This window comes from Callospermophilus lateralis, chromosome 18 (assembly GCF_048772815.1).
Source record: "Callospermophilus lateralis isolate mCalLat2 chromosome 18, mCalLat2.hap1, whole genome shotgun sequence".
Taxonomy (NCBI): Eukaryota; Metazoa; Chordata; class Mammalia; order Rodentia; family Sciuridae; genus Callospermophilus; species Callospermophilus lateralis.
The window spans coordinates 12357481-12382617 of NC_135322.1; the positions used below are offsets into that span (position 1 = coordinate 12357481).

Sequence of the window (25137 nt, forward strand, 5' to 3'; positions counted from 1 at the left end):
CCTGCACAGTGTGGAGGGACTTACTCAGGGTAGAAGGGTCAGGGAACCTACACAGGAAGTGGTAGGTATCTACTTAAGAGTCAGCAACAGGAAGTTCCAGCTAAGGGAATGGCATTTGCAAAGATGAGGGATGGGCTTTGACTGTTGGATTGCCCAGTTCCAAGAAATCCTGCTTGACATTGATCCTAACAAGGTAATGCTGGCAAGCTAGTTTCACTCAGTGTTTACTAATTGACCACCTGCCTGAAGCACACAACTGTGATAGTGAAAATTAAACTAACTGCAAGAACAAGTGTGCCTTGATATGTTAGTGATACCTCAGGCAGTAAAAAGCACCCTAGAGAACTGCAGGCTCATGGATTATCTGGTGGTGGCACCCTAAGAGCTTGGCCATAAAAGCAGGAAACAGGAGACTGAGAAAGAAGGATTTAATGTGGAAAGGCAGGATGTCTAGGATGTGGGTTCTGGCAGAGGGACACCCTGGCCCTGGTCTTGGGCCAGCAGACGCAGAAGCAGGGAATGCAAGGCCCGGCAGACCGGTGTATAGCCCAGGCGACTCAGATGCAGGTAATCATACATATCATGGTGGCTGATGGTGCCATCGGAGTGCACAAACCCAGGATCTGCATCCAAAAAGTGGGCACGTGGGTGGCCAGCCAGTGCTGCCCGTACCAGCTCATTCACCTGTCGGTTTTTCTCCCGAAGTGGGTTGGGGTGCTGACCCCTTGGAAGCAGGCCCTGAGGAGGAATTCCAAAAATTTTAAGATGTCCTATCAACATCTGGCTATTAAGCTCTGTACTAAACTGCTTCTTCCCATTATATTCCCAGCGGCAAAATACACCGGGTATAGGAAAGTGGGGAGGACAGAAGGGAGGTTCCTGAAACCATGTCCTAGCTCCCATTCAGCAAGAAACTTCTGGGTGTCAGTCTCTTTCCAATTCAAAAATGCTGACATAGGGGCTGGGATTGTGGATCAGTGGTAGAGCACTTGCCTAGCATGTGTGAGGCACTGGGTTCGGTTCTCAGCACTACATATAAATAAATGAATAAAATAAAGGTCCATCAACATGTAAAAAATTATTTTTAAATGCTGACATAGCAAGGGGTAAATGCCCTCATTCAAAGGAAAACCTTAACTAGAAGTGATGGAGCCTACACTCTAGGAATATCTGACAAATTTTAGCTATGCAAGTGTGGGGTTTTTTTGTTTGTTTTTAGTTTTTATCTCTAGCAGTCTCTTGAATGAAAAGGGCTAATGGTTCCTAAATACATCCTCAATCACAGTCAATCATGAAAGTAGCAATCTTCCATGTATGCTTTTGCCTGAAAGTCACTGTCCTTTGCCATAGTTGCCCAGAACTGTGCCTGCTGGTCTATATCTGGATGTCCCAGACCACCACCATTCTTCTTTTCCCATACTCCCAGCCTCTCACCAGCACCACGACCCGGGCCTGGGGCTGCCTCTGGTTCACCAGTTGCACAATGGCCTTGATGCCACCAGTCACCTGCTCTGCTGTATGCCCGTGGTTGTTGGTGCCCACCCAGACTACCACGATCTGTGGAAAGAGGGGTGGGAAGCAGTGGTGAAGAGGCAAGCAAAGGGTGCTTCAGCTCCCCAGCCAAGCCCCACTCACCTTGGGCCGGATGTGTTCCAGTTCCCCATTCTCCAGCCGCCACAGTACGTGCTGTGTGCTATCACCACCAATGCCAAAATTGAGGGCATGCAGGGGAGAAAAGAGCTCCCTCCATATCTGTGGATGAGAAATGGTGTGAGCATAGGCCTAGGCTCAGGTTGGGTCACCATCCTCTGTCCAGGTGTTAACCAAATATCATTATAGAAATGTCTTGCTTTATGGAAGTCCTCTGGTTAAATCTCACCTTGAGCAAATCCCAGTATGGCTTAACCTCACTTCATAGAAAACAATATGGTCTCACTTTAAACCAAATCCCGTAGAAGAAGACTTACATTATGGAAATCCATCTGCTTGAGCCTTGCATGGAGCCAACAACATTATATTTGAAACTTATTTTGAGGAATACCATTATGGCTGAACCTTGCTTAGTGGAAAGTTTATGATAGAGCCTTTTTTGTGAAGCACCATTACAGTTAATCTTTACTTTGGGTAAACCTAAAGTAGGGCTGTGAACTACTTGAAGCAAATGAAGAGCTTCACCTTAGGCAATCTTGTAGGAAAGCGTCTTTCTAAGTTTGTTATACAGAGACTCAATCTGACAAACTCAAGTCACACATTTCCTCCTCCACATTATGTTGCACTTACACGGAGATTCTTGGTGACCAGCGGCCTCAGGCCATTTTGAGCACTCCACATCTAGCTGGCCTGGATCCTGAGCTAAGTTAGGGCACAAGCCAGGATGGGGCAGGAGGAAGGGGACAGCCCTCACCTCACATTGGTGCATTAGCTGGACCAAGGAGTCCCCGATGAAGACGACTTCGGGTTCCTTATCTTTGCTGTCGGCCACGAACCGATGGTGCTGGAGGACACAACAGGAGGAGTCAAAGGGACGCGCGACCCAGGCCCCGCCCCACTTCCTTAGGCAGCAGGACCCCAACAGTTCTCAGCTTCTCAGGTGGCAGGTGTTGAGAACCGCAAGAATCAGCATTTTGCTTTAGCCCCGCAATCACCCGACCCGAACGCAACGGGCGGAATCGCTCACCAGGGACATCCAGCGCCCGTCGCCCTGCACGTCTTGCACCGGTGTGGGCCTGCTGGCTGGATTCTCCTCTCCGCTCATGTTGGCGTCGCAGCTCCTGCGGAGGAACAAGTGAGGTGGGCCCGGGAGTGCTCCCAGGAGGAGGTGACTCCGCCACGCCCACTCCTACCCCTCCAGGCAACAATGGACTGTCCCGACGATCTCTCTCAGGCGGAGGACGAAGGCCGATCTAGGGCGCCGCCTCTTCCCCAGGGGCGGAAACCTTCACTTTGGAGCGAGGTGGAATTAGGAACCTTCGTTTCCCCCACGGCGGCCGCGCGGTGGGCTCGTCCGGCGCTTCCCGCCGGGGCCACTCACTAGTGGGCGGTGGCGGCGGCTAGCGCACCCCGGTACGGGGGGAGGGGCAGGCGAGACCATCCCTGTGGCGGGGGAGGTGGGAGAAACCACCTACTGGTGCCACGGGGAGGGGCGATTTACCTGAAAAGCCGAAAGTGGGCAAGGAAAACCTATCGCTTTTCCTTGGTGGAAGAAACCATTTGCAGTACGAAAAGAAAAGTGATGAAAGGACCACCTACGATGGGGGGGGGGGGGGGGTGTGCCCCATTCACGTGGTGGCGGCGGGTGGGGGGGGGGGAGAGGCAAGAGAGTGGACGAGTTCATTCTTAGATCCCTTGAGGGGGCGGCTCCTACGCACCTGGCAAGAGGGGACGCTCCTATTTTCCACTGTTGTAGGGGACAGAAAAGATGGCAAAACGTGAAAATTAGAGGAACAGTTCTTTGGAGACACCCTAAGGCAGAACCAGAGCTTTAGGGAATCTCTCTGTTCGTGGGTTTCACTCAAAACACCAGGGTGTTTGTTTTTGTTTTAAGGCATAAAATCTAACCTACATATCTGTAAGTTTAAAACACCAGAATACCTACAAGGTGCAGAAAAAGAAAGGAAATTGGAGATGTCTGCAGGGCTCAGGTCCATCTTGGCACTTCTTCTGCAGATCAACTTGCAGATCTGTCGCCTCTGCTCCTTTTGTAAACATAGAGGCCGACCAACACCTTCAATTGGGTGTGTCTGGCCTCTGAAACAGATCCACAGCCAAGGCCACCTAGGGTTGCGCCCCTCCACATCCCTGCTCTAAATTAATCTCAGATTTTAATGTCTTCTCACATCTCCCTGTTCTCAGGGACCTGGTGGGGATCTTACTCTCTCCTACACATTTTGATCATTTTCTTGTAGCCCACCTCCAAGTTGGACCTTCCCTACTATTCATTGCTTCTGGATAGATTAATAACAGAGTCAGAGATGAGTGTTATTTATTGTGTTTATGTTCTGCTGAATCTACTTTCCTGGAACCAAGCCTGGCATAGTGGCTGCTCAACAAATTCAATACTTGCTGAATGAATTTTGCATGAATGTTTCGGATCCTGGCCTTATCCGTGTTTTGGGGAGACAGATAACAAACATGGAGCTATGAGAAGTCAAAGTTGAGACTGAGGGAAGTACAGGGGACTTCTGGAGGAGGAAGAGAAGCATTCTGAGTGCCAGGTTTTTTTTTGTTTTTTGTTTTTTTTAAAGAAGCAGTATCTGAGCAGGATTTGAGATATAATGAAGACTGGGCAAACGGAAAGAAAAGAAATTTGATTATACTATTACTTATGCATGGGAAATATCTTGGCATTGTTTGATTTTAAAGTCTGAGGAAACATATATAGACAGATAACCTGGAGAGGTGGGGGACTGGGTAGTTCCTGAAGCAAAGCTGAGTGAGAAACAAAGCTTCCAAACATTCATTCCTTTATTCAATAGGCACTGTTTCAAGTTAGATGTATTGGTTCTTTCCAACCTTCTAGCAACCATTTGAGGGAGGCTCTGAGCAATTTCAAAAATATCCAAGGTCAAATATACTTGTTTGGGTGTTTGAACCTAGATAATTAAGCTTCAGAGACTGTGAATGACAACACCACAATATGATTCTCCAAGAATCAGGTCTGTGTCAGGAAACTGGGAAGACAAAGCTCTTCTCCTCAGCCCGCTCATCTTGACTTCTAGACAGTCCGCCAATAGCTGTCTAGACCAATCAGCAGTCAGGAATGGGGCGGGCCTAGGGTAATCTCACAGCCAATTGGTGGGCAGGAGATGCCGAGGCCAAGTAAGGATGGGAGGGCGGGACTATAACTGGCACTTTGGGGGCCTCGTGCCTCTATAGGGCGCCTGAAAGTCAAAGGGCGTGGTAGGGATACACGCATGCGTGTAGTGTGCCTGAGGCCCGGAAGAGCGCGGGGCGGCTTCGAGGCTCCGGTGTGAAAGAAGCCATTGCCCTCCAGAGCCACGTGGAGTGAGTTGGGGGCAGGTTCGTTGGTACAGAAGAGGGTACGGTGCCCCTCCCCCACTCTGCCTCTACGCACTCCCCTCATTCTGCCCCCCTGCTCTGCCTCAACTGCCCTAGTCTGCCCCTTGCCCCAGGCCTCCCCTCATAACTAGTCCCTGTCCCTGATAGCTCTTCTGTCTTCCTTTCTGTCCTCCAGGGTCTTTCAGGCTCTCCAACTTCTCTTGATGTTCTTTCTCCTGTCTTTCTCTAAGGTTTTTATTTCACTTTCTGCATCTTCTTGTAACCCCTCAACTCCTGGATTTCTCCTCTGTCCAAAATTCCATTCTGGTCCCTAGATCTCTCTAATTTCATGATCCATTTGTCTGTCATCTTTCATCTTTTAACTATATCCCCATGTTCCAGTTCCCAGTTGTCCCTTCTCTATCCCTTGACATCTCTTCTTATGTCACTACTATCTCAACCTCATTTAGGATTCCTTCTCTGGACAAATCCTTTTCAGCTGCTCTCTGTCCACTTCTTCCTTTTTTTCTTTCTTTCTTTTCTTTTCTTTTTTTTTTTTTTTTTTTGCTTTTTTCTTTAAATGGTATTCCTCACTCAACTATCATTTCTCACTTTACTACTACCCTGACTTACCTGCATCTGAAGACCAGCCTATTTTCATCTTTCAGGACATTATGGACTCCCGGCGGCCAGCACCTCAGCCTTTCCAGCAACCTGAGAAACCTGGCCGTGTCCGCCGACGGAAGACCAGGAGGGAGAGAAATGCCCTTGTGGGCAGTCGCCGGGGGAGCCGTCAGGATCCTGTGGCTCCCTGGAATCCTGTGGCCCCCCGGGATCCTGTGGCCCCTTCTGCCTCCAAGCTTGTGGTCATAACTCAGGGCCGGCTGAGCCGGGAGCACCGGGGTCTCTTCAACCATGAGGTGAAATCTCTGGATGTGGCCCGATTGCTTAGCAGTGGGTCCCTGGAATCAGGAACTCTCTTTCTCCAAACCAAACCCTCCCCAAACCCAGGCAGGGTCCAAGAACCAGAACAGTCAAAGGGCAAGGAGAATCAAGTGCCTGGAGACTTGGGTCCAGGCCCACCACATTCCCCAGAGCTCCCTTGCTTGGGGAAACTGCTGGGTGAGCTGCAGTGCCAGCTGATTCTGCCACAGGCCTTCCCCAGGAGGAACCTGGTACAGGAGGCCAGGGATGTCATCGTGGGAAACTTACAGGCCTGCCATGGCTGTGTACCTGATCTTTCCCTGGTGCTCCGAGGCTGCCACCCACCCTTGCCAGGTGAGCCCACTTCCTGTTCCTGTGTTCTCTTTCCCTTCTCTGCTGTAGCTCAGCTCTCTCCATACTTTTTTTTCCTCTGTACAAGGGACCAAGCCTGGAATCTCTGAGAAACAAAGGATGACACCCTCCTGGATCAACAGCCCTGAGCAAGCCCCAAGGGAAGAGAGGCAAAGGAGACTTTGGGGAACAAAGGAGTTCACCTTTTCCATGCCTCATACCTCCAGCCCTCCCGTTGCACACAGGGTGAGCCTGGTGCCACCAGGAGGTCCCTGGCCACCCACTTTGTCCTCCTTGCCTTCACCATCCGGGGCAGCCTGGGGCCCTCCAACAGCTTTTGACCTACTGAAAAGCATCTGGCTAGTAGCCACACCACCCCTTCCCAGACCCTGGGCTGTCGGCCCACCTCAGCCCCTGCCTCAGCCACTATCACCCTTGTTGCCCAGAACCTCTGCTCTGGACTGGAGCCCCAGCCCCCTTGCCCCACTGCCCAGCCTCTCCTGGGTGGTAGCTCAGAGCAGTCCAGAAGCCTGGTCCTTTCCACCCATGAGACTGTACTGAGAGTGCTGAGGCCAGGATTGGGGCAGTTACCTGCACTCATTCACCTCAATAAAGTAACTTCTTCATGGTCCTCTTGATTTTCAGTGACTGGCTGATCCAGCAGAGCAGCTTTCCTTAGCACTGAGTCCTTAGGCTAAGATGAAGGGGAAGGTATTGTCATTAGTCACCTTCCTGGAGCCTGGGGGCTTAGAAAAATGGAGGAACTTGGGGAATAGTCCTTCTAACATATATACTCATTATGGCCAAATACGTGCTTGACTCTAAGCTCTGGTGATGCTGAACCCCAGAGTCAGTGAGACCAAGATGCCCAGTCTGGGGACAAACACACACAATTCCAGCTCCAGAGATTGCATCTGGAAGAGAGGATCAGGGGTTGGGGAATCCAAGGAGGAAGTAATGACTTTACAGAGGAGCTAATAGATCCTGTATTAATAAAAGTTGGTAGAAACTTGCTAGTTGGCTAAAAAGAACATTTAAGGCAATGGGAACAGCATGTATAAGACCTGGAAGAGGGCAAACAGGGTGTGGGACATTTTCATTCAGCCATGCTGGGACCTAGAGTCACATCTAGGCCTATCCTTGAGGAATTCCTGCCCTGATGAACACAAGGAACAGTATATGTGCAGGATCAAGGCAGGAGAGGTAGATCAGGGCTGAATCTGGACCACGGGCTTTTTTCTTTTGCACATGATATATTAAATGTTAGATCCAATTGTCTACATTAGAAATCAAGTAGTTTTGCTTCTTAAAAAAAAAATTCACTGGGCACAGTAGTTTATGCCTATAATCCCAGTGACTCTGAAGGCTGAGGCAGGAGGATCTCGACTTCAAAGCCAGTCTCAGTAACTTAGGCCCTAAGCAACTCAGTGAGACCCTGTTTTTAAATAAAATACAGAAAACGGCTGGGGATGTAACTCAGTGGTTAAGTGCCCCTGGGTTCAATCCCCGGTACCAAAAAACCACTCAGGAGGTTTAGTCAGAAGGATCACAAGTTTTAGCCTTTCAACCACTGAGGGAGACCCTATTTCAAAAGAAAAACTAAAAAAAAAAAAAAAAAAAGGCTGGGATTATAGCATCCCTCGGTGTTCAATCCCCACTACTGAAAACACACACACACACACAGAGAAAGCAAAAAGGATGTGGCAGCAGATTTCTCCTGGCAACAACTGGCCATAGAGCAAAGACCCCATGTTCTACATTGAAGATATTTCATGCACTGGTTTTCCACTTGACCTTTTGGCTTAGAAAGTGTAAAAAGATTTTTTTTTTTTTTTTTTTTTTTTTTTAGGTATTGGTAATTGAACCCAGGGGTGCTCTACCATTGAGCTGTATCCCCAGACATTTATATTTTTGAGACAGGGTCTTGCTAAGTTGATGAGGCTGGCCTCAAATTTGGAATCTTCCTGCCTCAACCTCCTGAGTTGCTGGAATCACAGGTATGTGCAACTGTGTCTGGCTAAAAAATAGTATTTTGAGCAGCAGGAAATTTTCTCTAGTGGAGAGGCGGGGACAAAACTAGGAATTTTGTTGGAGTCTGGTAAGAGAGAACAAGCCAAAGTGCATTGATTCTACCCTGAATAGCCTTTCTAGGCTTTTGCATTGCTCATTGTGAAACCACAGGCCAAAGAGACTGGGTGATCACAGGGCTGAATGACTTGGCTAAGGTGATGGTGGGTAAGTGGCAATGCTGGAATTTGAACCCAGACAACTTGAGTCTCTGCTCCTGGATATCTCACACTTCTGTTTCACAGCAACCATGTTTCACACTTTAGTAGAAGTGATAGGATAGGGTCAGGCATCCAGGTCTGATGGTTGTGGTATAGTGCTCTGCCACCTCCACCTCCATGTTGTGTGACCCGGAACAAATAGCTTGTCCTCTGTGCCTCTGCAGAAACTTCACATGGTGCAATGGAACTAGGGCCCTGGCAACCCAGAGATGGATATGGAGCTAAGGGGGGGGGGGCTGCATGGTTGGAGGGATGGTTAATCGAAGAATCTTTTGGGGAGTAAAGGGTAGGGAGGTCAGGATAGATCTCGAATCTGGGAGGTTGGTGCCATGCTGGAGTCTGGAAGAGGAAAGCTAGAGGAATTTGAGTTCAGTTGAGGACTCAAAGAACCGAAGATTTCCGCGAGACCCCCAGAGTAGAGAACTGGAGCTGGGGCGGAGTGCCAAAAGATGGGCAAGGGGGCTTCCCCTTTCTAGTGGGAAGGGTAGGCTCCAGCTTGGGTAGGAGGGGGCGGGAACCGCTGCGCCCGGCGGCCCCTTTAATCGGGGGCGCGCGCTGGCCGGCCCGCGCGCTCTCGCCTCCGTCTCCCGGCCGGAGCGGGAGCCCAAGCGGAGCCCGGGCCAGAGCGGGCGGAATGGAGCCCCAGAGCGCGCCCGCGCTGCGCCGCCTGCTCCCGCCGTTGCTGCTCTTACTGCTGCCACTGCCCCCCCGCGCCCGGGCCAAGTATGTGCGGGGCAACCTCAGCTCCAAGGAGGTGAGCACGCCGGGCCCTCCTCATCGGCGGCTGAGACCCGGGGACCAGAGAGGAGAGGGTGCGCCCCGCCCCCTGCTGCCCCTCCCGGGTGGACCTGGGACTGGAGCCGGGCGGATGGAGGATTGGGCAGGATCGAGGCCGCGGGGACCCTGGGCTTGAGGCCACACTTGGGGGTTGTATTAGGGACGTTGAGGTCAGCTGGGTGGGGTGGTGGCAGGGTTGGGAAAGGCGGAGTTGGTGGGAGTTGGGGGCGCACCGAGGTGGTGCTGAAGGGACAGCACTCTTCACTCCTGCAGAGAGGCCGAGTTCACCGCACCCGTGCTTAGGGCCAGGAGGGGCGGGGTGGAAGCATGGATGGTCTTTGGAACCACTGGTGTGTGTGTGTGTGTGTGTGTGTGTGTCCGCGCACGCGAGCTGGGCTAACTGGGGTAATGCTGATGGGACGGTGGCCTGGACAGAAGTGGCTTCTATGGGCACCTGGCCTTCCAGGGCCCTCCATGGGAAATGCAGGAAGGAGTGTTCAAGGGGAGGAAACCTGGGGGTCATCTGAGGTAGAAAACCAGGGCAGCAGGAATCCTGGACCCATGCAAAAGGGAAGTGAAAAGAATTTTGGAGGTGACTTGGTCTCCTTGTGGTATTGGGAAGCCAGTTATCTGGGTAGGGAAGACAAGTTGCAGGTCTATTAAATGGAGGAGCGTTCTGGATGGACTCAGAAGAGAGTCTGATTGGGTCCCATTGCCAGGACTGGGTATTCTTGACAAGATTTTGTTTCCTCTCGGATTATGGTCGACTGGACTTCCGCTTCCGCTACCCTGAGGTGAGTCTCCCCCAACTACTTGCCAAACTGAGGCTGGATAATCCCTAGGCCTCACAAGGGCTACCATAGCTCCATGCACTTCCCCAAACCCCCAAATCTCTGAGTCTGCAGGCCAAGTGCTGTCAGAACATCCTCCTCTATTTCGATGATCCATCCCAGTGGCCAGCAGTGTACAAGGCAGGAGACAAGGTGAGGGCTGTGAGGAGGGTGCAGGGGGAGGAGGCAGAGGTTGTAGGTGACCACAGAGTGACCCTATCTCTGCCTTCCTCAGGACTGCCTGGCCAAGGAATCAGTGATCAGGCCTGAGAACAACCAGGTCATCAATCTCACCACCCAGTATGCCTGGTCAGGCTGTCAGGTGCGGGGGAGTGGGCAGGTGCTGAAAGTTGAGGTCTGGGGACATTGAGGACATGCTTCAGCCTTTTCCTGGCTCCTCCCCAGGTGGTGTCAGAAGAGGGTACCCGCTACCTGAGTTGCTCCAGTGGCCGAAGCTTCCGCTCTGTGCGTGAAAGGTGGTGGTACATCGCACTCAGCAAGTGTGGGGTACGGGGCTGGGATGGCCACCTGGGCCTTCTCCTCTTTGTCTTCCTGCTGACTGCCTACCTGCCCAGGACCCCCCTTAGGCCTCCACTTTCCCTACAGGGAGATGGGCTGCAGCTGGAATATGAGATGGTCCTCACCAATGGCAAGTCATTCTGGACAAGGCACTTCTCTGCTGATGAGTTTGGTGAGCAGATATCTGGAAAATAGGATTCAGGGTCTCTGTGGGAGCCAGGTGCATTGGTACACACCTGTAATCCCAGCAACTCAGGAGGCTGAGGCAGGAGAATCACAAGTTAGCAAGACCCTGTCTCAAAATAAAACAAAAAGGGCTGGGGGGTATGGCTTAGTGGTAGACCACCCACAGGTTCAATCCCTAGTACCACAAAAATTAACCAAGTAGCTGGGCTCTGTGGCACATGCCTGTAATCCCTGTGACTCAGGAGGCTGAGGCAGGAGCATCGAGAGTTCAAAGCCAGCCTGAGCAATTTGGAGAGGCTCTAAGCAACTTAGCGAGACCCTGTCCGTAAATAAAATATTTTTTAAAAAGGGCTGGGGATGTAGCTCAGTGGTTGAGTGCTTCTAAATTCAATCCCCCATACCAAAAAACAAAAACAAACTAATCAAATAAACAAATATTTTTAACAAAAGGATCTCTATGGAAGCCCAGAGTGGGTACCTGCTGGGAGATACCCACTCTGGGAACCATTTTCTCCTTCCACCAAATCCTAGGGATCTTGGAGACAGATGTGACCTTCCTCCTCATCTTCATCCTCATCTTCTTCCTCTCCTGTTACTTTGGATGTGAGTCCAGCACATAGACGTGGGAGAGGAGATATGGGGGAGCAGGGTTGGGGAAATGGGCTACCCTCCCCTCTTTGAACAGCCTTTCCCTGCCTGCTTCCCAGATTTGTTGAAAGGTCGTCAGTTGCTTCACACAACTTATAAAATGTTCATGGCCGCAGCAGGAGTGGAGGGTGAGGTTTAGTGTCCCAGCTTTTGAGTCCTGGGGGAGGAGGGACTTGTGGCCCAGACATGGGGATCTAAGGCAAGACTCCTGGGTCTGATGGAGAGGGGCTGGAGGCTGTGGACTCCTGGATATTCTAGCAGGTAGGTGGGGGGTGGGTGGTCTAGAGTCTTGATGGGGGTGGAGGAGGACTCAAACCATATGGATCACAATGCGAGAGGACAGTGATGCTCCAAAGTCAGTTTCTGTCCTTTCCTCTCTCTGCCCATCCTTTTCCCAGTCCTAAGCCTCCTGTTTTTCTGCATCTACTGGGGCCAGTATGCTACTGATGGCATTGGCAATGAGAGTGTGAAGATCCTGGGTAAGAATGGAGTGGGGCCATGGGAGGGTGGAGCCCTTGGCTCAGGTCTGGCATCTTCTCTGAGCTAGTCTCTGAGCCACCCTCTCCTCCCTTCCCAGCCAAGCTGCTCTTCTCCTCCAGCTTCCTCATCTTCCTGCTCATGCTCATCCTTCTGGGGAAGGGATTCACGGTGACACGGTGCCCGGGCAGGGAGTGCTTGTGGGGTGGCTGGGCTGGGGAGTAGGGCAGGGAGGGTGGGCGTAGGGTGGCTTCCCCCTCTCCCTGACAGTCCCCACTCCTGCTGTCTTCCTTCATGGCCTGCTGCCAGGGGCCGCATCAGTCATTCGGGCTCTGTGAAGTTGTCTGTGTACATGACCCTGTACACCCTCACCCACGTGGTGCTGCTTATCTACGAGGCTGAAGTGAGTCCCCGTGGCCCTACCAAGCCTCACCCCCTGCCCCTGTGCTTTCGGTGGCCTCCTCCTCCTTGACCTGTATATTGCCCTTCCCCACACAGCATCTTCCCGGCTCGCTCTCTCCTACTCTGCAATTTTCCACCTTCCCATTTGTCTCTAAGTGATTCTTTCCCTCTTCACCATCTGAGTAGGTTTCTTCCTCCTCCCTCGGTTTCTTACTGTCTGTCACATTTAAGCTCCCTATCCCTGTCTGTGAGTTCAGGAGTTATACAGACCTGGATTCCACTCCTGTAGCCTTAGCTGGCTGACTCTGGGTGATGACCCCCCTCTTTGACCCATTACCTTCTCTAAAAAGTGGAGGATCTTATCCTCCCTAAAGGCTTCCCTCCTAGCCTTACTTTCCTCCTCTGAGAAAAGGGGTGACAGTAAGACCTCTCTCATTGAGTTGATGCTAATGGGAAAGCTCATACATGGTAGGTGTTTGGCCCCATGTTGGGCACAGGGTAGCTAATGCAAGTCTTCTCATTTGTTTCATCCTCTCTATCTATATGCCTCTCTCTCCATCCCTGACTTCCCTGCTGCTTCTGTCCTGACCTGGTACCTCTGCTCCCTGGGTGCCCAGGGGTGGGGTCCAGGGCAGGAGGCCAGGGCTATGATGAACCCTCTCCTTGGGACCCAGTTCTTTGACCCAGGTCAGGTACTGTACACCTATGAGTCTCCGGCGGGCTATGGACTCATCGGGCTGCAGGTGGCAGCCTACGTGTGGTTCTGCTATGCTGTGCTCATCTCCCTGCGACATTTCCCTGAGAAGCAGCCCTTTTACGTGCCCTTCTTTGCTGCCTACACCCTCTGGTGAGAAGTGTTTCTCTCCCCCACCTAATTCAGACCCTCCTCAGTAAGGAAGAAGAGCTTTCAAATTAGGTAGTTGTCACCTGAAATTTGTCACTTTTTCACTTTATGACCTTGAAAAAATTAGTCTCCCAAAGTAAAACTCAGTAAAAGTAAAAAAAATAAAAACAAGAACTTACTTTTGGATGGTGATATAGCTCAGTGGTAGAGTGCTAGCATACATAGGCCCTGGGTTCAATCCCCAGCACTGAAAAAAAAAAACAAAAAAACTTTCACAGACAATGCCTTAGATTGTTTACCCACAAAACAAGGTCTTCAGTAATATCTTGCAAATAATTATCTCAAGCCTGCATTGGGTAATATTGCAGACTTAGTATCTGGCACACAGTAAATGCTCAATAAAAACTCATTATCATTCAACAATACAATAGTAAAATAGGCAAACTCTGAGCCAAGTAGCCTGGGTTTGGATCCCAGCTCTAAAGCTTATTAACTGTGTGACCTCAGATAAATTCATTAACTTCTTTTTGCCGTAGCTTCCTCATCTGTTAATGGAGATGGAAACTGTACATACTTCATAAACTCACTGTGAGAGTTAAAAGTTTTATATGTAAAACACTTAGAAACAGGCCTGACATGCAGTAAATTCTTGTTATCATCGTTTGTTGATTCAATCATCAAACATCTACTGATTTCCAATCAGATGCCAGGATTTTGGGTGGGTGGAACCAAGTTAAATTCAACCTAGTCTTTGTCCCCTAGGATTTCTAGATTAGTAGCATTTCTGTTCCTTTGTAATCTCTGGCTTTTGAGGGCCACACTGGCTGCCCTTTAGTTTGGGACCTGCCTAGGGCCTGTGTATATGCATGGTGTGGTGGGGGTGGGGCTAAGGGATGGCGGGGAGGGCAGGGGCAGTCTCTACCCACCCAATACCTCTTGTACAGGTTCTTTGCAGTTCCTGTCATGGCCCTAATCGCCAATTTTGGGATTCCCAAGTGGGCCCGGGAGAAGATTGTCAATGGCATCCAGTTGGGAATCCATCTGTATGCCCATGGAGTATTCCTGGTAAGGATGGGCCTCCAGGGAGGGATGGGAAACTTAAGGGCAGAGGATGGGTGAGGCTCCCACCCCTGATCTGCCTGAATGTCTGAGCTCTGGACCCATCTCCCCTTTAGTCATTTGCCCTTTAGTCATTGAGGAGACTCCTCAATTGATAGCCTGCTGGGTAGTCTACTGTGTCCTCTAGAGTCTACCCTCTTCTACTATTCCTCTCTGCCATCTTGTGTCCTGCCTTCTCCCCCACATCTTTATTTTCACTCCTGATCCTGTCCCTGGTCTCTCACATTTCCCTTTGTGTCCCTTCTGCTCTTCTGAAGCCCCTAATCTCTACCGCATCCTTCCCCCACAAATTCTCATCACAAGCCATTGTTCAGGAAGAAGTAGCTGGGAAGGGACAGGATGGGGCTTCTGGGGCCCTAGATCTGAATGGTGTTGTTTAGACAGAGGCATCAGGGGTTCCCAGCACCACATCTATTTTTTGTCTTGGTTCACATCCTGTCTGACCTTCTTGACAACGGTTCTCATATTCATTCATTTATCCATCCGTCAACTGTTCGCTGGACACCTGTCTTGAAGCAGCTTATTTCTTGCCAGGGACATCCATGTTCATTTATTCCTACTCTCCAATTGTCAGAGCAACCTCAGGAGAGGACAGATAACAGTCATTGTACCCACTATACAGAGAGGGAAAGTTAAGGCACAGAGAAGGAAGATGACCTCCAGGGCTCCATGGCCTTTAACAGCAGGGCAGGCACTTCAAACCCTGTCCTCTGGCAGACCACAAAGTCTCACATAGGGGAATCCCAAAAGGAAAATAGGCATCACTGAGGGCCCCAGTTCCTGAGGGACTCACAATATGGGCATATAGGGAAGTACTCAGCTTGAAACTCTATAGGAATTCAGAAAGAGATAAAGAGAAGAAATGATGCCAGAAGCATGGTACATGTCCATTAATCCAGCTGCTCTGGAGGCTGAGATAGGAAGATTGTAAGTTCAAGGCCAATTTGGGTAATTTATCCAGGCCTTGCCTCAAAACAAAACAAGAGGAAGGAGGAGGGTTGGGGACATAGTTCAGTAGTAGAGTGTTTGCCCAGCATGCACCAAGGCCCTGGATTCGGATCTCTAACACCAAAAAAAAAAAAAAAAAAAAAGAAATTCTGAGAACCCACCATGTGCCAGGCTCCGCACCAGTGGTTTTCATTTCCACCCTCTCATCTTTCCAAATAGGCACTATAATCCCTCTTGGCTGGTGAGGCTCAGAGTTTAATCATTGTGTCCCAGATCCCATACAGAGAGCGATGGAGCCGAGATGTAAAGCAGGCTCAGAGTGCCAATGCAGTGCCCTTACTATCATTTCACCTTCAGCCAGCTTCCTTCCTAACATGCTCAGCAGGCATCCAACTGCTCACTGGCTTCAGCTCCTTGCTAACACATTCACCACAACTTAAGAAGGGTTGTGCTGCGTTTCTGGGGTGTGGTGCAGTCCCTGGCTTCATGGTCTGCCGGACTATAGGGAGACATCCAGGCACTGCTCTGGAAGGTTCTGGGGATTCAATAGGGAACAGAAGAATCAAGTTCCAGCCTCCAAGGAGCTAACATTCTAGAGTGCATTAACTGCTATTTAATTGAACTTTGGGTTTTATGGAAATATTCTGTTATCTGTGCTCTCCATTATGGTGGCTTATAAGCACTTGAATATGGGTAGAGTAATGCCGTGTGAATGAAAATTTAAACTTTATTTTGATGAAGCCACATGTGGCTAGAAGCTATCAACTTGGACCACACAGGAGAAGAACCTTAACAAGTGACAGCCCAGGGCTCTGAAGAAGGAAGCACAAGCAGAGTAATAAAAGATGTGTAGAGGGGAAAGGTCAGAATCCCGGGCACCATGGGAGCCCAGAGGTGACAGCTAACCCAGTCTGGACATTCGCAGGAAAGTGTGGGGGATGGCACCTGGAGGGAAATCTTTAGAACCCCCAAGTTTATGGAAACATCCCGGGCCCTGGATAGTGATCTCCAACCTGTCTTGCCTCTTGCCCCAGATCATGACTCGCCCATCTGCGGCCAACAAGAACTTTCCGTACCACGTACGCACATCGCAGATCGCCTCCGCAGGGGCTCCGGGCACCGGAGGGAGCCAATCCACAGACAAGGCCTTTCCGCAGCACGTCTATGGGAATGTGACCTTCATTAGCGACTCGGTGCCCAACTTCACGGAGCTCTTCTCCATCCCCCCGCCCACCTCCTCCGTAAGCCCTGCGGCCCCGGCGCCCGAGGAGCTGCTGGCGCCGCCCCTGGAGTACCTGACCCCTCTCCCAGCCCCGCCGCCGCCGCCGCCCCCGCCCCCAGTGCCCGGGCGCCTGAGCCCGCCCCCTGCCTTTCGCACGCCCCGCGCCCCAACGCCGCGCCGTGACAGTCCCCTGGCGCCCGCGCCCACCCTTCCGGACTGGGTCCTGGCGTTACTGCGCACGCCCCCTCAAACGCCACGCGCGGTGCCCCCACCGCCCGCCTTCCGCGGCTCTCCCCTAGCTCCCAGGCCGCCGCCGGAGTTTGTCCGGCGCACCCCAACGCCTCCCCTTGAGTACCTGGCTCCGCTGCCCAGGCGTCCCGCTACCCACTCCTTCCCTGACGGACACGTGCGTCCATCCTTGGGGTAGTTGGGTCTTCTTGGGGAGGGGGACGGGCCTTCGGGGCCGTATCTGCCCCCTGAGGGTTCCGAACGGCCTCTGACCCTGACCCCCCTCCCAGGCCGGGAAGCAGGTGGAGGAGACAGCGGTAGCGGCGGCAGTGGCCCCGAGGGGCCGTGTGGTGACCACGGCCGAGCCGGGCGCAGCCTCCCCGCCCCCTCCCGCTCGGTTCCCCAAGGCGGCCGACCCGGGCTGGGATGGCCCGACGCCGCCTTACCAGCCGCTCGTGCCCCAGACGGCGGCACCACACACCGGCTTCACCGAATACTTCAGCATGCACACGGCCGGGGGCTCCGTACCCCCGGTCTGAGCACCCCTGGTCACCCCTGTCCCATGGGCCGCGCACCGGGCCCCGGCTGGGCTCCGGACCCCCAGCTCTGTCCCTTCCCCAGGGCTTGGCCAACCCTCCCAACTCTCCCCACCCCGCGTACCCAGGTTGGGTGCGCTGCGTCCCCCCCCCCTTCCCCCTTGTGCCAAACGGTCCCGCGGGAGCCGCTCTCCCCGTCCCCTCCCTCAGCCCCTGCCCCGAACGGCGCCGGATTCTGGGCTCCCGCTGTTCCGTGATCTACGACCCCCCGATCCCCTCCGAGACCTCTGACCCCGTCGGACTCCGGCACACCCACGACGACCGCCGGGACCCAGCTCCTGACTCCAGGATTCCGCGACCCCGAGGACGGATATTGTGAAGCTGGTCTGACTCAAACCCTCCCGCGGATCTGTGAACTCGGACCCGTGCTCTCTGCCCCTATCAGCATCCGGGGGCCTACCCTCGGTCCCTTGCACAAAGACTCCCCCGCCCCTTGCCAAAATAAAAGAGGATTCGTTTTTATTTATAACGTGGCTTCTTTTACATCTTGATGGTGCTGAGCAGCAGGGTTGAGCAAGAACCGTTTCAGGTTCGGGATTCCAGTGTGTCTGTCTATGAAAGACATTTTGGGACCCGAGGCAAGGGGTTACATAATCTGAACTTCGTGTTGACTCGGAATCTGGGAGCACGGAAGATTTCAATCATCTGGCAGAGCCCTGTATTGCACTGCTCCTTTATTTTTACCTTCTTTTCCAATCGGATATAGAAGCGCCCTCCAGTGGCAAAAGCTTTGCTTAGCTACTGCTTTGCTCTCCCAGATTTTGCGGTATGCTCTTGCCGCTGCGCATGCGTGATTCTCTTGCTCCGCCAGCCAAAGAGGTCGCTGATGCACATGCTGTCGAGTACAGATGGGCGGGGAGATCTCCGGAAGTCTCTCTTTGCGGAGGGGTGGGGTTGGATCCTCTGTAGTCCTCCCAGGGCCGCTCTGACCTGCCGGTCTTCAACTTCTCGCCTTCTCCTGGCGGGTTCTCCCAGAGCGGCCTCTTGGTTCCTGCCCCCACGCCCTCCCGGCGGGTCTTTCCCGGGCCTCTCTGGCCTGACCATCCCCTAGTCTCTCTGGTCTGGCCTATCCGGCTCGGGAGGGAGGCGCGGGAGGGTGAGAGCTAAGTGAGTGCGCCTATGGAATCCAGGCCCGAGCTGTGAAGACAGGCTCCGCCCCTGGCATCCGCTCGCGCCCCGCCCTCACCTGGAGGGGTCTCCCTGGGATCTACCTACCTGGCCGGTCCGGCCTGCACCCTTTATGGAGCCCCTGCCGGGCCTTAGAACCCTTGGACCCTGGGGACCTTCCCGTCTATAAGGTCTGTTTTGGCCTGCAGCGGCCTGAGTCTAACCCCTGGACACTATTTATGGGGTCGGCCCCCCTATGGGGGCCCGTGTCTATCAGGGACCCTTTCGGTCCCTAAGCGTCGACCCCATCCAAAACGACCCTGTTTACAGGGCCTTCCATGGGTGGATAGAGCCCGCTCCTCGGCTTCCAGAGCCCATCAACAGCGGCTGTTCCCTTCGCGGGGACTGCGTCTGCTGGACCTCCCCGGTCTACAAGGCCATGCTACCCCTATAGAGGTCGCATTTGCAGGGACTCACCCCAGTAGAGGGTCCTCTCCGGGTCTTTAAGGCCCTTCCCGTCTCCAAGGAGTCAGTGCCGCAGGCGGCGATGGCCTTGGGCCAGGCTCTGGGCGCGGTACTGGCCCTGGCCTTGGCTATGCTGGGGCCGCTGTCCCCTGGGGCCCTGGCGGGGGACTGCAAGGGGCAGCGGCAGGTGCTACGGGAGGCACCAGGCTTCGTGACGGATGGTGCGGGCAACTACAGCGTCAATGGCAACTGCGAATGGCTTATCGAGGGTGAGTGGGGCCGCGTGGGTCACTCACTCATTCGCTAGTCCATTCATTTGTGCATCCATCCACCCAGCACATTGCCAGAACCCTGTTCTGGTCCAGAGCGGTTACTCTAAAATGCAGGACACCCAGTGTTGTAATCTGAGCCCCATTCTGGAGGTCTGAAAGTCTGGTGGGAGAGGTGTGTGCAGACCAACCGAGAGCATCAGTGAGGGGTATTCTGAGTAATTGCTGAACACTAAGGCTCTCGTTCAGTCACTTGGTTTAGAATTTAGGCTATATATGGTCTGTGACTTTGAGCAGTTGACTTACTTTCTCTGAGGTTTGACTTCTCTTACCCCAAATGGGGATGACAATTATAGTCACCTCCTAGGGATGTTAGAATTAAATGAAACCAGGTATTTAACATACCCGATGCCTGATTCATAATAAATGTTTAATAAATGATATTAGGATTATTATTGTTATGTTTAAATTATTTCAATAAATGCATTTGTTTTTAGTCATTCGTGTGCTACACATATTTGCCACCAGAACATAACAGAAGTGACTTAGGGCTTGGAATCTAGTGGGGGAGACAAATACAGCTCAGAGTGGTCTGTGATGGTGAAACCCTAGGGCCTGGGAGAGCAGAGAGGCTTCCTGGAGGAGATGTCAAAGCTGAGATCTAAGTGACCAATGGGAATCAGCCAGGAATGGGAAGAAGAGCATTCCAGAAACAGGGAAAGGTCTGTACAAAGACCTCAACCCTACTCTTATGGGCTCCCAGAGAATAGGGGGCGGGGCAAAGCCATTCCTGGGGAGTGGGAAGCCCAGAGAAGACATCTGACTTAACCTGGGGATTGGCTGAGACCAGTGACATGGGTAAGAAGTGGAAAAAAACATTCTTGGCAAGGAAAGCAGCCTGCAAAGGCCTGGAAGTGGGAGAGTGTGATGCTTTTGAGCAACTTGGATATACTGAAACAGAGTGTCAGATAGTAACCATCAAACCAGAGTTTGGGGGGTTGGGAGAAACTAGAGGGTATAGGACTTTGTGATTTTGAACTGTATCCTGAAGGCAATATGGAAGGAGAAGAGAAGTCCAAAGACAGTGTCTAGAAAATTCCAGAATGTCCTCACAGGGCAGTAGGTTTGGCAGTAGCCTACAAGGAGAGGTAGGAGACCCCGCAAAGGCCAAAGGGATAGCAGAGCCTGAGTCATGTGGACTTTCCTTGGTTGATAGACTGTGGAGCTTGTTATTTTTTTAATCTTGGGGATACTGGGGAGCTTCAGAAAGGTTTTGATAAGTAAGAGGAAGGGCATGATTTATGTTTTAGAAGATCTCTTTGTTTGGGGAGTATAGATGAAGGCATGTGTCTTGGGGGAGGCATGTCTGCCTGACCCAGTATGGGAGCCATTTCTATCAGACTGTAGGATGAGAACAGCATGAGTGTGGTGGTGGTGGAGGGGAAATCACTCTCTGACCCTGAAGATTCCCAAACATGTTGGCAATGGTGGGGCTAGGTATGACATGAGGCCCTCAGTGTGACACTGAGGCTGAATGTGCTTAGGGGAAGGTGAAGAATCTGCTGGAAATCATAGAGGAGGAGCCTCAGAAACAGGGTTCTGAAGTACACAGAGGAGTTTACCGAGTTGGAAATGGGAACAGCCTCTATGAAGACATGAGTGAGGCAGGTATCTCTCAGGATCCTTCTGGGTTTGTCTGGTCTGGCTGCACTGTAAACTGGGACTTGAGGAGGGAGCTTGGAGCTGGGGAAGATGGGCCTTGAATGTCACGCTGAGCAGCTTGACCTTTCTCTTGGGGTTGCTAGGGAGCCACTGAAAGATTTTGGGCATGGCTCTCAAGCTGGGTGGGGATGGACTTGGTATGCTGATCTGTAGGAGAGAGTGAATTCTGAATTAGGCAGGGGCTGGGGCATGGTCATGAGGTGTGGAGATTGCAGGGAGATGTTTGTGGAGTTTCACCAATGACACTTGGGGACCAACTATGGGGATATTGGGGTGAAGGAAATATCTGGGAGGCCTCTAGACCTCTCTTGATCTTCCATCCTCCCGAGCCTTGTCACCTCTGAGAACCAGTATCTCCCTCTATATTTGAAAAATCAGCAACCAGTCCACTTTTATGCCAAGTTCACAGTTTTATCTAGTCCCAGCCCCCAGGAGTAAGAGAATCCTGCTTTGGAGCTGTGGTGGGGGTGGGGGTGGCAGGGGTGGTGGTTTGGGATCAGATTTCTGTCAGGAATCATGTGTGGATTGGGTGGAAACAGGAGACCTTGAACTTAGGGAGGAACTTGAGGGAAGGCAGATGGTGAGCTGGCCTCTAGCAGGCACTTGACAAAGATGTTCTTGTGATTCCAGGAACAGTTTGGTTGAAGCTAGTGAGATTCTGGGAGGTCTGGTTGCCTGGTCCAGCTGAATGGGTTTTCTGCCTTCCCCAGACCACGGGTGGGGATCTTTATGTGGTGTTCCCCGGGGGCTCTGGTCAGAGCCTGAGAGCTGCCAGCTTCAGAAGTCTTCCTTTTGTGCATTTCTTCATTCCAGCATTTGCTGAGCCCTTGCTCAGTGCCAGGCCTGTGTTGGGCAGTGCTGGGAAGGGAATGAGGCCCAGGCCCAGGTCCTGCTCTGTGGGCCTCCTAGACTGCAGGGGAAGTAGACCTGACCCAGAGGAATGAAGGTTGTAGTGAGACATGAGAACCCTGAAGAGGGACTCCTAACCCAGCTAGGGGCCATCAGGGAAGGCTTCCTGGGTGGGGAGGGGAAGCTTGCTACTAAGAGAAGGATGTACTCCAGGCAGAGCTTGCACAAAGGCCCTGCTCCATAGAGCTGTGAGCATTGGGGTGATGTGACAAGATTGGCCTCCAAACACCAAGTTAGGGAGCTGGATTTTCTCCCAGGGTGGTGAGGAACCACACAGGACTTTTGAGTAGAGAAAGGACAGGGCCAGATGTCAAGTTGGAAAGACCCATTTTAGAGCAAGACTAGAGGCCAGGCCTGGAAGGAATCTGAATCAGTGGTCCTGGTGAGAGAGGACAAGGATGAGGGCTGGGCAGTGCATATTACTGAGCACCCTGGCTCTGGGCTGGCAGGTTAGAGTTATCATCTTCCTGAATGTTCACATTAGCCATGGTAGATGAGGAGAATTATTCCTGTTTTACAATTATAGAAACTGAGGCTCAGAGAGCCCGTGGAACTGGTTCACAAACACACAGTCAAAGGGAGTGGTAAATCTGTAGGATCCAGATGGGAGTGCTGAGTGGTTGTGGGTGAAGGGCTTTCCCAGGATCCTCCAGCAGGTCAGGATCAGAGCTGGAACCCAGCTTCTAGTTTCCTCAGCATGTAGGACTCCTCTGAGCTGCCTGCAGTGTCTCATAGGGACACCTAGTGTGGGATGTGGAATGAGAGTCTTCTGGAGCCAGGACCTGGCTGAGAGCAAGAATAGTGACAGTATTAAACTCTTGCTGTGATAAGCTAGACTCCATCATAAGCACTTTATGGGCATTATTGCCTCTCACACAGTCACTCAGATGTCAGCTGGGTCTGTAGTCACCTGAATGCTCACCTGGGCTGGATGTCCAAGGAGGTCCCTCCCAGGGTTGGCTGCTGATTTGATTCTGGCTGTCAGCTGAAAGCTCAGCTGGGGATATTGGCTGGAACACATAGTGTGGACTATCCACATGGCTTTGGCTTTCTGTAGCATGGTGCTGCGTTCTGAGAGCAGTCCATGAAGCCCAGGTAAAATATGCAGCCTTTTTTCTTCCTAGCATCAGCAGTTCCAGAATGTTTTACTACTTTTTTTTGGTCAAGCCAGGCATCAAAGGCTTTTCAGCTAGAAGGGAATCAGCACTACTTTTTTTTTTTTTTTTTTTGGTAGCAGGGATTGAACTCAGGGGTGCTTAACCACTGAGCCACATCCCCAGTGTGCGGGGGGGTTTATTTAGAGACAGGATCTCACTGAGTTGCTTAGGGCCTTGCTAAGTTGCTAAGGCTGGCTTTGAATTCACAGTCCTCCTGCCTCGGTCTCCTAAGTCTCTGGGATTACAGGCCTCGCCACCATGCCTGGCAGCACTCACCTTTAAATGTGAGAAATGGCCAAAAAATTTGTTTGTTCTGTGATGCTGGGGATGGAACCCAGAGCGTTATGCACCTTGGGCTAGTGCTCTTCCACTGAGCTATATCCCCAGCCTTGGCCTAAAAAGCTACAGATCCACAATACACTGCAGTATCATTATATCCCCAGAGTCAGGGAAGATAGGTGACTTGTCCAAAGGCATGTAGCTATTAGCTCTTCAGTGGCAGAGTCAGGATTCAAGCCCAGGCAGATCAGTTTGTGCCTGTAACCACTGCAGTAAACAGAGATATGAAACTCTGGGTAGGGGCAGAGAACTGTGACACTCCAGGATTATACCTTTGTTCAGGTGGAGTAGACAGGTCTTCCCTTGGAGTTTTTTTCAGTTTAGCACAGGGCAAGTCTCATGTCTGCTAGGGCTTGGGCCCTGACCCTCAGCCTAGCCTGTCGGAAGCTCATGCAGACAGGACATGTGCAATATCAGGGACACTTCAGCTCTCTGACCACTGGGCTGGGTTTTCCTCTGCACATTAGTTTCCCCATCTGACCAGCGAGATGTTCAGCCTGATTGCAGGACTGACACTGTGATTCCTTCTCTAGACTCCTGTCCTTTTGGCTATCACAGATCTGACCTCCTTGAGCTATAAGACTGGGAGTCCTTTCAAGGTGGGGTCTAAGCCTGACTCACCCATGAGCCCCACATTATTCAGAGCAGAGTTTGGAGTCTGTGGGTGGGTTGTGTGGAGGGGTGGGGAGAAGGTCCACATGAGAACCTGGTCCCTCTGCTCACCTCCCAGCTCCAAGCCCCCAGCACCGGATCCTACTGGACTTCCTTTTCCTGGACACAGAATGCACATATGACTACCTGTTTGTGTATGACGGTGACTCTCCCAGAGGCCCGCTGCTTGCAAGTCTGAGTGGCAGCACCCGCCCTCCACCCATTGAGGCTTCCTCGGGCAAGGTTAGTGGAGACGTGCTGCATGGCTAAAGCTGGAGGATCTAGTGGGACCTGGGGGAGAGAGGAATACAGAGGGAAACGAGACCACAAGGAACAGAGAGGCAGCCAGAGGACATCAGAGAGAAGGACACGGGCAAATTAGGTGGAAAGAGACAGAGAAAGGCAGAGGGGTCGTGGGTCCCTTCTGTGGGCAGGTCATCCTCCTCGTCTAGTCTCCAGAGCCTACCTGCTATGCCCAGTCCCCTTGTACCCGCAGATGCTGCTGCACCTCTTCAGTGATGCCAACTACAACCTGCTGGGCTTTAATGCCTCCTTCCGTTTCTCCCTGTGCCCGGGGGGCTGTCAGAACCATGGGCAGTGCCAGCCCTCTGGAGTGTGTGTCTGTGAGCCAGGCTGGGGGGGCCCTGACTGCAGCCTGCAGGAGTGTTCAGCCTACTGTGGCAGCCATGGTACCTGTGCCTCGGTGAGCTGTCCCCAGTCGTGTCCACCTAAGGTCCTGATCTGTGAAACCACTCCCAGCTCTGAGATAGGATCTTGCTCCTGCCTGAAGCTCCCCAGGCTCTAGACACCCACTCTACACTCCTTCCAGATGCCACCCAACCTTGACTCTAGCCCTGCTCTATGCCCACCTTGAGGCCTCACCTCCCACTCCATCCTCCCCCACATCCCACCCTCATCTGGGAGCACTGTCCTCTTTCCTCCCTCCTGTTCTGTGTGGCATTGGGTTCCCTGCCATGTCTTCTGTCCTTTTACCCGTGACCTTGGCCCTGAGCCCTTGGCAACTAGATTGTGCCTTGGGCTGAGCATTGACCACCATGCTGTCCTCCTACCTGTCCTCTCACCTGTCCTCTTTGTCTTCTTGCCATCCCCTTGTGGGCCCCTCCCTTTTTCTGCTGATCTTTGCTCCATCTCTGCCTTTTC

The 25137-nt window shown here is 52.2% G+C and overlaps 4 protein-coding genes and 1 long non-coding RNA gene across 12 annotated transcripts in view; 3 read left to right on the top strand and 2 right to left on the bottom strand.

The window, feature by feature from the left end:
- Nucleotides 1-411: 411 nt before the first annotated feature.
- Nucleotides 412-3193, bottom strand: Pafah1b3 (platelet activating factor acetylhydrolase 1b catalytic subunit 3). Of its 6 annotated transcripts, none has more exons than XM_076838385.1 (6): nucleotides 3152-3193; nucleotides 2678-2771; nucleotides 2405-2494; nucleotides 1636-1752; nucleotides 1435-1557; nucleotides 412-738 (listed from the first exon to the last, which is right to left on the bottom strand). In XM_076838385.1, exons 2-6 carry the CDS (start codon nucleotides 2753-2755, stop codon nucleotides 451-453), a joined length of 696 nt encoding a protein of 231 aa, XP_076694500.1. In that variant the 5' UTR covers nucleotides 2756-2771; nucleotides 3152-3193; the 3' UTR covers nucleotides 412-450. The 6 variants fall into 6 exon arrangements, with proteins under 6 accessions (XP_076694500.1, XP_076694497.1, XP_076694496.1 ...); XM_076838382.1 differs by lacking the exon at nucleotides 3152-3193 and adding an exon at nucleotides 2937-3081; XM_076838381.1 differs by lacking the exon at nucleotides 3152-3193 and adding an exon at nucleotides 2844-3081.
- A 2479-nt stretch (nucleotides 3194-5672) lies between these two features.
- Nucleotides 5673-6834, top strand: Prr19 (proline rich 19). The gene is made up of 2 exons (XM_076839114.2): nucleotides 5673-6276; nucleotides 6362-6834. The coding sequence occupies exons 1-2, from the start codon at nucleotides 5673-5675 to the stop codon at nucleotides 6832-6834; spliced, it is 1077 nt and encodes a 358-aa protein (XP_076695229.1).
- Nucleotides 6835-9152: 2318 nt separating this feature from the next.
- Tmem145 (transmembrane protein 145) lies at nucleotides 9153-17801 on the top strand. Of its 3 annotated transcripts, none has more exons than XM_076837879.2 (15): nucleotides 9153-9315; nucleotides 10058-10132; nucleotides 10244-10321; nucleotides 10404-10490; nucleotides 10574-10675; nucleotides 10775-10859; nucleotides 11405-11476; nucleotides 11581-11649; nucleotides 11920-12000; nucleotides 12099-12177; nucleotides 12308-12401; nucleotides 13075-13247; nucleotides 14189-14309; nucleotides 16346-16552; nucleotides 17508-17801. In XM_076837879.2, exons 1-15 carry the CDS (start codon nucleotides 9196-9198, stop codon nucleotides 17586-17588), a joined length of 1524 nt encoding a protein of 507 aa, XP_076693994.2. In that variant the 5' UTR covers nucleotides 9153-9195; the 3' UTR covers nucleotides 17589-17801. The 3 variants fall into 3 exon arrangements, with proteins under 3 accessions (XP_076693994.2, XP_076693992.2, XP_076693993.2); XM_076837877.2 differs by having other exon boundaries at nucleotides 16346-16939; nucleotides 17052-17598; XM_076837878.2 differs by having other exon boundaries at nucleotides 17052-17598.
- On the bottom strand, nucleotides 10259-17133 carry LOC143384057 (uncharacterized). Its single transcript, XR_013089245.2, has 4 exons — nucleotides 16889-17133; nucleotides 16325-16473; nucleotides 13424-13491; nucleotides 10259-10871 (listed from the first exon to the last, which is right to left on the bottom strand). It is a non-coding gene; the product is annotated as an uncharacterized LOC143384057 (long non-coding RNA).
- Nucleotides 17802-18257: 456 nt separating the features above from the next.
- Nucleotides 18258-25137, top strand: part of Megf8 (multiple EGF like domains 8) — a 40536-nt gene continuing 33656 nt past the window's right edge. Inside the window, exons 1-3 of the mRNA XM_076839437.1 lie at nucleotides 18258-19198; nucleotides 24056-24219; nucleotides 24473-24679. Coding sequence (XP_076695552.1) covers nucleotides 19012-19198; nucleotides 24056-24219; nucleotides 24473-24679 — 558 coding nt within the window. The 5' untranslated portion in view covers nucleotides 18258-19011. The remainder of the gene's footprint in view (nucleotides 19199-24055; nucleotides 24220-24472; nucleotides 24680-25137) is intronic.